Genomic DNA, 11,190 nt, shown 5'->3' on the forward strand with positions numbered 1-11,190 from the left:
GAGTTTAGGATGGCCGAAGACACTACACTACCCATAATCCCCAGCTATCGTTTAGGACTACAGTCCCGTAAGGTTAGGCAGAGCGTCAAACAGCTGTGTGAAATGGAACGAAACCACGCCAGACTATCCAAAACTGGAATCGAACGCCCCCCCAGAACTACATATGCTGGCTATTGTGTTTCGCAAAATGTTCTATGGGACGTCTCTACTGAACGTTTTCGTTTTTCCCACAATTAGAAGTTGCCAGTATTAAACACATTGGTGTTATCAAATGTAAAACATATAATTAATAAATGGGTGAAAATCGCTTGTGTCCATAATGTGCAGCATTAATACCCACGACAGCTCATTGTTACTTTGTAATTCTACTCCACTACAATTCAGAGGTTAACCTGGTATTTTTACTCCACTGCATTTATTTGAGTTACTTTGCAGATTCTGATTAATTATGTGAAATATAAACAACCCTTAAATCAGACTTTAGTTACACCTGAGTAAAATTCAGGTAAGGTGATTGTCAAGTGCCAACAATCAGGAGAGATATTTGATAGTTGGTGCTTGAGAAGACTAAACATTTATCTGCAAGTAATAAGTAATAAAGTATATTCATTACTCGTTATTCTCTACTAATAGTTCATTAAAGACTGTATATTATGGCTATTTTGCACATCCCTTTCAAGATTTTCAAAGGTTTATTGACATATCATATACACAACTACGGTGTAGTTATGCAATGAATGAAACACTTGGGTCACAGGTTCCTCAACAGTGCATTACAAAACATCTATCAATATGTGTGTACCTCCACCATTAAACTGTCATATTCTGCACATTTCTTATTCTATCTACATACATAAGAGTATAATTCATATGTATAATATCAGTTAAAATAAGTGCTTCAACATAGTTAACATTGCAGGAAAGCAATATATTAGACGTTAAGTACTTTGTCAGGCTTAATATTTATCTGTAGATAGATACCCCGAAAGTTTTTTTCTTATTTAAAAGAAGACCTTAATCTAAAGTAGTATTTAATGTTTAAATAAAAGTTAATTAGTTTGTCTGTTTTGCACCTCCTCCTATTAATATCTTTGTACATTCTGCACTAAACTGTTTTATTGTAGAGATCACTTATAGTATCTTCTTGATTTTTTATATTCTATATTTCTTAATCAAATAAAAACAATAATTCAATAACGTGCTTTAACCACTAGGAGGTGCACACAAGGTACACACAGCCATAATAACTTTGTATTAGTGTAGGACACTTATGTTTTCGTACAACATCTGAAGATGTGTAGTTTTATGCATGCTTTCACATAATTTTACAGCATATTGCTATACTATTTCAGACTCAGTATTTACATTCTTACATTCAAAGAAAATCAGTAATATCTTTAAAAACTACAGTCCTTTTATATCAGCTGTGCACCGTTATGGTGTAAATATAACCTATCTGTGAATTAGATCAAATGTAAAAGTCAGCCGAATTAGTGTTGATACTGCAAGGAGAGGTATTGTGTGAAGAGAAATTGAAGATGTTGTTTAATTGTTGAATATATTTATGATCCACGTCAAGTATTCAGTTTCGGCGGCATTTTCTCAGTTTTTCCAAAGGTCTTCCCATCAGGGCTCTATAAATAAAGAACTACGGCAGATCTGTAATATACAATGCAGCCGAACCGTGTATTACAATGCCGTTATGTGATGACTTTCAAAGAGAAAAGCAAGAGCGCTCGGAATTAAGTATTCTTTTATTCTTTTAAAATGTTTTCTGGATTTCATATCATATAAACACCAAATCCCAGCATGCATTGCGGCTAAAACATCCAATAAACGAGCTTAAAACCATAGCTGAGGATCTTGGGTAATCGCTCGAAATGCCTACGTCTGTTTCCAGTTATTTTTATTTTGAAATTCAGTTCCTGACGGACGCCAAAAAAGCCAGAGATTATGGAATTAAACCAATAAATAAAAGCAAGGATAATTGTGTGTTATTGGTGAGTAAATAACGCGTTACTGTAACGCCATTATTTTTGGCAGTAACTAGTACTCTAACGCATTACTTTTTAAATTCAGTAACTCAGTTACCGTTACTACATGGTGCGTTACTCCGTTACTGCGTTCGTTTTTTTATATAGTCAACAGCCAGGCGAACAGAGATGAGAACTGTACTTAAGTACAGTACTTGAGTAAATGTACTTTGATACTTCCTGTGTCACATGCGGAGACGGGATGTGGGCGTGTTTGTGTTGTTTACTAACAAGACTATCATGGCGGCGGCGGAGCTCAAGTCTAGTTTCTCCACCTGGAGATATTCTCACTATTTCACTTTTGTCGAGCACAAAGAAAAGAACGTTTTAGTTAAATGTAAGTTGTGTCCTGGCGGGTCAAAGAACCTATCTACTGCCCAAACCAGTCATTCAAATCTCTTAAAACATCTGCAAAAACAACATGCTGGGACGAAGCTAGTAGCTAAGACCACAGAGACTCAGCCGACGCCACTCCACCTCCACCTAAGCAACAGCGGCTGGATTTTAACCAAGGGACTGCTGGCCAGGGAAAAGTCGATAAAGCCATTGCACGGTATGTTGTAGAACACATGCAGGCTATTGCTACAGTGGAGTCACCCGCTTTCAGGGAGCTAGTTAGCATGATAGCATGTCCGGGCGGCACACGGTATATGGGACGGAAAACTTTTTCCAACTACCTGGAGAAAGAATATACAAAAATGGAAAGCCAGCTAATATCGATGCAATCCAGATTGCATATAATGCATGTCAAGTTGATCAACAGATTGTATTATTCTCCAATGCAATAACAGTACTGAAATGAAGGCTATAAGGGCATTAATGGGAGCCCTTTTTTCAAGTAACTAAAACGTTACTTTTCACAGTAACGCATTACTTTTGGGTGTAAGTTGTAAAGGAATATTTTAGTCTGATGCTTAGCTGACCTGAGAAACTTCACATGCGTGACTACTCTTTCTCTGTGTGGGGGAGGGGTTTACTGCCCGCTCATACAGTTTCTTTGTCTGTTCATCTGTAATCGATTAGGGGAAAAGGCGGGCTGTTTGGACCCCTCCTTTAAAAGATATATAGAGATGTTTCTGTCTTTTGTGTTTAGAGTTAATTTTGGCAGCTTGCATTAAACAGTGCGAGTTGCTTTGTTAATCCTCCGGCCGTTTGTCTCTCAATAAATATCAGTGTATTGACTTGGGCGAATCCAGTTTCCCTCATTCCATGATTGGCTCAACATTGCTGCAAAGAAGTTTTTACTTCACAATTTGCGTCACGAACAATTACCAACAGATCGTCGAGCTGGTGAGTGTAATTTCAAATCTATATTTTGACATTGCCGGTATCAAAAATTACCTGTGGAACAGATAGATGCAATTTTGTTTGGTTACCTCTGTGTGTGTGCACTGCAAATATTCGGAGAGACCTTAAAGAGGGCATCAGTAATGTGGAACTTCCCAAAAGCAATGTAAAGATTTGTACTGAAATGAATCGCCGAATTCTGGAGATTTCAACGGTTTAACTAGTTAAATCAACTCGCCTCGAAATCTCCCTGTTGCTGCTGCGCGAGGGTGTGGGTAATTCCCCTCCTTCCCCCCCCCCCCCCTTGTGGGGAGCAGCACACGAGGAGAAACAGCACAGTGTCGTATTCTTCTTAAATCGCACCATTATGAGTTTTGGAACTAAACAGAACTATTATTAACGGGAAAGGTGATACGAAATATTACGTCACGCTGTGTTTCATAAACTGAGGGGTTGTTGAATTTGGCTGTTGTTAAAATAAAGGGTACTGAATTAATTAAAAGTCTCTGCTCTCCGGATCGGGGAGGGCAGAGCACCACTAAATTCGCATAGTGGTTGTTGATTGAGAATAATGTGGTTATTACTCTTCAGCAGATTCCGTTCTTAGCACTTGTACAAGTATATATGGGTAAGAAGGCACTCATATTAAACAGATATTTCCCTACCCCCGCTGAAGTTTCCCTAATTCGGATTAAATTAAACTGGATGAGTTTAGCTGTCACCTGATATTTGTTGCGGGTTCATGTTTGTTTGTATAATTGTTTCGTGTTTGTTTGTCTACCCGCCGTCTTGTGCATGCTTTGTAACAACTAATAATGAATCAGTCCACAGCCAAGGTAAAATGAACTAAACTTTAGTTATCTCACCAAAAGTAAATGACTTGAGAACAAATTAAAAATGGATGATGTAGGGATGTAAAGCAAAATTATACATTGTAATCTAAATTTCCGCAAAAGGAAAATAAATAGCAAAAGACTGTTTTTATGTCCTGCGTCTGTCTTACACCCGGGAACCTCAGAGGCATCACTGCGGGTCATCTGTCTGCTCAAATAGGTCAATGTTGTATTATTTGTTTCATTTATTCTTAATCTATGTATTGTATGGTAATAATGAAAATAAAAAACGTAATGTATTGAACACATTCCGAAACAAAGCAGAATGACTCAGACATAATGGTGATTGAACCTTTTTGCACGGTTGCTGCAAAATGAAAACTTTTTCATTATCTGTTTCCAACTGGCCACTGGAATTGGAAAATTGATACAAGTTGAAGTTCAATTACAGTTTTAAATATAGTTCAACATTCTTTATTAAACTGTTTCAAATTATTTCTAGTCAAAATCCCCTCCTTTCTTTACTCTGCTTGGTGCTGCAGAATAAAAAATAAATAAAAAAACCGCAAGACACGGGGTCAGAGACAGGCGTGACCTCTGGAAGGAAAAGATAATCTGAAGCAGACCACAGCACGGTGCGTTGGAGGTTTTATGGCCTGAGCACAAAGGAAGATCTAATTTCAGCAGTCAGTTTTTTTTTTTTTGCCAGAACTGTTGAGCATTTTGAAAATGTATTTTCATGCCTCTGCAAAGCTTAGTCTTTCTATCTGTATAGCCACTGGTGTTAAGTAACTAAATTCATAAACTCAACAAGTACTATACTTGGGCACAATTTTGAGATACTGGTACTTTATTTGAGTATTTAAATGTTTTGCTACTTTATTCTTCTACTCCACTACAGTACAGTGGTACATGGTGTATTTCTACTCCACTACATGTATTTAATACCTTTTGGTTACTTTCAGATGTGGATGAATGATGTGAAATATAATCAAGTGTTGAACAGACTTTAGTTCCACCTGGAGTAAATCCACAAGCTACCCTGCAGTATACAAAGCCATTCAAACTAGCTGCACCTTTACCAGCTTTGAGAACACTTTCATGATCAATCATTATAAAACATATCAGATATAGTATTCTGAAATAAACCAATCTGCACAGTGACTACTTTTACTGTCGCTATTTTCACTATATTTTGATGACAATACTTTTATACTTTTACTTGAGTTACATTTTGAATGCAGTACTTTTACTGTAACTTAGTATTCCTACACTCTGGTACTCCTACTTTTACTCAAGAACAAGATCTGAGTACCTAAGCTAACGTTAGCCAGAAACCTTCCATTTTGACACACAGAACAATGGGGTAATTCAAAGTAATTCACACAGCCTCTTCCCTATGGGAGGAGCAGCAGTTTCAGCTTCATTTAAATATGTCGTGTAGTAATAGATGGATTTATTTTTTCCTCTCAAGAGAGAATGTGTATTTTATGTTAGTACTTCAAAAAATCTCCTGGGGGAGAATCCCCCCAGACCCCAAGCGGGGGTTGGGTTTTTAGCATGTCAACTCTTTCACTTTTGAGGAAATGGCAGGATTGCCTCCAGGTCGCCCTTTTTATTTACTACAAGACAAATGTGCCTTTTTATTTCATACACTTCAATTTGGATTGAGACAGGGAAATAATCTAAACTTCACGCGTGGCGTTTCACTGTCAAGGGAGCAGTGTATGTAATTACATTTCTAATGCTGATTTGAGCCCCACCACTGTATGGGTTAGCCCTACCATAGATTACCCAACGCAAATATCGCAAATACTCGGGAGCCGATAAGTCAATTAATTGCTTATCGCGACAGGCACACAATAAAACAGTGGAAACAAACATGTGTTTGACTTTCATTAGTGAATGAAACTGTGTGCCCTTTATTGTCTGTGTCCAATATTGTGTATTTGTATATATATATTATATATATATATCCGAAATATATGCTAAGGTCCCGCTACTGACACGATAGCAGTCACTTCGTGCGCATGCGTGTAATTAAACCCATGATATCAAAATCTCACTCCAGCCAGGTACCCAAAGTTAGCAACCCTGCCCATACCCCAATAATATTTTATTGCAGATCTACATGAATCACACAAACGACCTATTTTGGATTCAAAACGGCAAATTTCGCCAAAAGATGACAAGTTTGCATCCCTGCTTGTTATTATTTTCATCACAGAGCTGGGAAAATGGTGTATTGATTACTGATCTGTGCATGTCCAATTTTTAACTGACTTTAGTTCTAATGTTAATGTTAATTTTGATTTCAACCCATAAGTAATTATTTAAATTAACTCAACATTCCACATGATGGATTAGTGTTCCACATTTTTCCCACTAATTTGTTTATGATTAGGCCAATGGTAAAGAGAGACATTGATGACCCTGTGTCCTTTTTGTTAGCACGTGGTTCCATTGTGTCTAATGGCGTTGGACAGCTTCACTAAGAGTCACCCAGTTCTACCCTGCTACAGTCCGGCTGAGTGCAGTCACAGAGATGCTATGGCTGCTCTACATGACATTAATGGTTTGGTCCGAGAATGGGCACCATTTCCTGCTCCCAGAGAGAATGACGGGCCTCAAACTGGACTTTACAGCCGTTGATACTGTCTCACATGGGTCTGCTCCCCCCCCCCCACCGAGCCATGAACTGAAAGCTTGACGTCTGCTCTGAACACTTGGAACTGTCACACCAGCACCAACCCTTGGGTCAGTTAGATGAGACTAACGGCTTCACTTAGGGCATATGGGTCAGAAAATATGACTCGTTACCACGGAGTGGGTTGTTTGTTTTTTAAGGCTATTCATACTGCTATGCAGAGTGAAGAGCCCCTACTATTTTAAAAAATAGGCCTAATGTCAGGGGCCTCTTACTGTCTACTTCTGCATGTATTCACATTATATGGACCATGTTTCCACCTGTTGAAACTAGAGGCTGCACGGAACTCAGGCTACAATACAACCATTTTGTTCTGCTCTAACGATTCAATTTATAGATTCTACATCAAAATAGTTCGTTTTTATTGTTTCCAATGATAACGTCACCTTAAGTGGAGGAATGCAAACCTGTTTTCAAATGTAAGGTTTTGAATTTCTTTGACATTTCTCAGTAATGACACCCTCAGACGCCCACTATCATTTATGCCAGTGGTTCCCAAACTTTTTTGTGCCCAGGGCACACCAAAGGACAAGTAAAAATCTCAAGGCACACCTATTGTGAAAAAAAAATAGCCCTTATAACCAGTGTTGGGACTAACGCGTTACTGTAACGCCGTTACTTTTGGCAGTAACTAGTACTCTAACGCGTTATTTTCTAAATTCAGTAACTCAGTTACCGTTACTACATGGTGCGTTACTCCGTTAGTTTTTTTCTATAGTCAACAGCCAGGCGAACAGAGATGAGAACTGTACTTAAGTACAGTACTTGAGTAAATCTACTTAAATACTTCCTGTGTCACATGCGGAGACGCGCTGTGGGTGTGTTTGTGTTTAGTTAGCCTACCAACAATACTATCATGGCGACGGCGGAGCACAAGTCGAGTTTCTCCGTATGGAGATATGCTCACTATTTTACTTTTCTCGAGCATAAAGAAAAGAACGTGGTAGTTAAGTGTAAGTTGTGTCTTTACGGGTCAAAGATCCTATCTACTTCTCAAAACAGCAATTCCAATCTGTTAAAACATCTGCAGAAACAACATGCTGGGACGAAGCTAGTAGCTAAGACCACAGACCCAGAGCCAGAGCCATCCGACGCCACTCCACCTCCACCCAAGCAACAGCGGTTGGATTTCAACCGAGGGACTGCTAGCCAGGTGAAAGTGGATAAAGCCATTGCACGGTATGTTGTTGAACACGTGCAGGCTATTTCTACAGTGGAGTCACCCGCTTTCAGGGAGCTAGTTGGCATGATACCATGTCCGGGCGGCACACGGCATATGGGACGCAAAATGTTTTCCAACTACCTGGAGAAAGAATATACCAAAATGGAAAGCGAGCTAAAGAAAACATTTGAGGGGCTGGAATACATCTCGACCACCGCAGACATTTGGTCTGTCCACAACAGAAGCTTCCACTGGATAAACCCCACCACTTTACAACGCCAGAAAGCTGCGTTGGCCTGTAAAAGGATAAAGGGTAGGCACACGTACGATCTTATTGCTAGTGAAATTGACCACATTCACTCTTTGTATGGAGTGTCAACAAAAGTTACCTCCACGGTTACTGATAACGGTTCTAACTTTGTGAAAGCCTTTGCCATGTATCAACCGGAATCGCTCTCTGACGACGATGATGAAGAAGAGGTTATCTTCACTGATGTTGCAGATGTGCTTAACACCGCCGCAGAGGAAGGGATTGTTTTACCTCCGCACCAAAGATGTGCATCTCACACACTAAATTTAATTTCATGCGCTGACATGTTGAAGTGGCTCCTTTCAAATCCTGGGACTAAAGGAATCTACAGAAGCTCTACAGCTAAGTGCACAGCACTGTGGAATAAGGCAAGCAGGTCCACAGTGGCCTCAGAGATAGTGAGCGACGTATTCACCAAAAAGTTGCTTGTGCCATGCACTACAAGATGGAATTCATTTTATGATGCTGTGGCAAGAATTGTTGAAATGCCTATGATTGACTTGAGTGCCATCTCTGATCGTTTGCAGCTAAAATCTATTAGCGACAGGGAACTTCATTTTCTGAAGGAATATTGTGCCATAATGAAGCCACTCACAGTTGCTCTGGACATCCTGCAAGGAGAGGACAACTGTTACTTTGGCACCCTCCTGCCCACTCTAGAAACATTAATGTCAAAGACCCTGGAGATGAAAGACAGTCTGACTGTAGCAACTGGCCTACCTGAAGCCATAGTTCAGGTAAGAAACTTTCATCAACACTTTTGTAATTATCTGGTTTTCCCTCTTCACTGTAGAGAAAGACTGCAACTATAGAATAGATGTCATTAATATTGTTAGCTGAGAGAGAGCACTAATATAGCCAAATAAAATGGATGAAATGTGCAAAAAGTAGTTTTCAATGCATTCTCAGGGACACAATAAGTCTTGAACATATTGATAAACTGACTGAAATGTATAAACTCGACTCCAGGGTGCAACAGAAATAAATAGTAATACTTTTTTTTGGCTAAATAAAGTTTTAGTTTAAATGATTTAATAACTCATAACTATAGTTCAAAATCACCTGGTGGTGTGCAGCTTTCATGGAAATGTACACAAATAAAATGAATAAATAAAAAGGAATCTCACTTATTCTAATGTCTGTGTCACTGTGTGTATGTTTTACAGGCTATCAAAAAACGATTTGCATCCGTCTTGGAAAGCAACAATGCAATGCTGGCAGCCGTCACACTTCCCAAGTTTAAGTTACGGTGGGTGAGAGACCAGAGGAAGAAAGAGATGGTCAAGGGAATCCTGGCAGCAGAGTGTCACAAGTTTCTCCCTGGCCCTGAGCAGCAACCAGCCAGGAATCCTGTGTCTCCGACAACACCACCAGACTCAGGCTCCTCCAAAGACAAAGAGCAGGACTTTTTTTGCTTTGAGGATGACGATGAAACCTTCAGCACTGTGGAAACTGAGGTAATGGCCTACTTGAAAACAGCCGAAACAGGCATGGAGATTCTCAAAACATTTCCCACAATAAAGGCAATTTGTCTGAAGCTAAATGCAGCTACCCCATCCAGTGCACCAGTTGAGAGACTCTTCAGTCTGGGAAGTCTGGTACTGTCTCCAAAGAGGAACAGGCTGTCTGACCAAAGGTTTGAGAAGCTGCTTCTCATGAGGTACAACCACTGGTTCGAAAGCTAAACCTCCACTCAAACATTAATTCAGGTCTTTGCCAATAAGCACTTTTTGTTGTTTTGATTAACTAGGCCCACATTTGTTATCTGTGTGTGTGCCACAGCGACACAACAGCACTTTAATTTCTGTTATATATATTACAAAACACTTATTGTATGCTTGCTGGATTTCATACTTGAACTAAAGGAAAAACACTGACTTTTGTTATACTTATTTTGTTGGACTACAACAGCAGTTGCCTCTATATGGTGCTGAAAGCACTTTAATTTTTGCACTTTGATTCTGAACAATATATTCAGCTTACTTTCCATTAGTTTCAGAAAAGCCGGCATACAACTCTTATTTTATGGTATTGCTTGTAGATTTCATTTTTGAGGAGCTGATGTTTTTTGTTTTAATGCATTTATGGTTGTCTTGTCTGTACCAGCATTTGGTGTGAAAGTACATCATTTTTTCCAACTTGATTCTGAATAATATATTCAGATTGTATTTGATCTTGGGAATGTTAGTGTGTGTATTGTTGAGTGTGTTCAGATCCACCATAACAGGTTTACAGCTATGTTGTGTTCATTATGGCAGACTAGACCTGTAAATTGCAGGCAACTAAAGTTTTGTCAGTTTGTTCTGGCCTGAAATAAATTGGTACTTTGAAACATATCTTTGTGTTTGTGTTTGTATAGACCACATTGCTTAGCAGAGTTCAGTGATGCAAATGCATGTCAAGTTGATCAACAGATTGTATTATTCTCCAATACAATAACATTACTGAAATGAAGGCTATAAGGGCATTAAAACCTCTTAAGCCCCATGCCTGTTTTTCAGGTTTCAGGCTCGAAAATGACATTCCCAGAACAAATGACCATATCTTCTAAAAGGGTTAAATTAATAATCTTTGATCTCAAAGTAATGATAAACCTGTGAGTTGGATGTAGAAGAGTCAAAATCAATATAGATGTTTTTTATTTTAAAGAAAATTGTAAATTAACATGGTAAAAAACTGTAAATTATAGTGTCCGTCCAAAAAACATGTTGTACTTATAGTGAAAACTAACCTTGGATGATGGGTTAGTAGACTAAAAGCTTTAGTAATCCAAAGTACAACATATAATAACTACCCTGTATCAAGATTGATGCAAAACAAGTGATATTTGACCTTTTTAGACAGATTTAGCAAAAATA

At 38.8% G+C, this 11,190-nt stretch overlaps 1 protein-coding gene across 1 annotated transcript; it reads left to right on the forward strand.

Moving 5' to 3' along the window:
- Positions 1–8,865: 8,865 nt before the first annotated feature.
- Positions 8,866–10,335, forward strand: LOC117552368. The gene is made up of 2 exons (XM_034225741.1): positions 8,866–9,069; positions 9,499–10,335. Exons 1-2 carry the CDS (start codon positions 8,914–8,916, stop codon positions 10,015–10,017), a joined length of 675 nt encoding a protein of 224 aa, XP_034081632.1. The 5' UTR covers positions 8,866–8,913; the 3' UTR covers positions 10,018–10,335.
- Positions 10,336–11,190: the final 855 nt, after the last annotated feature.

Source organism: Gymnodraco acuticeps, unplaced genomic scaffold (assembly GCF_902827175.1).
Source record: "Gymnodraco acuticeps unplaced genomic scaffold, fGymAcu1.1, whole genome shotgun sequence".
Lineage (NCBI taxonomy): Eukaryota > Metazoa > Chordata > Actinopteri > Perciformes > Bathydraconidae > Gymnodraco > Gymnodraco acuticeps.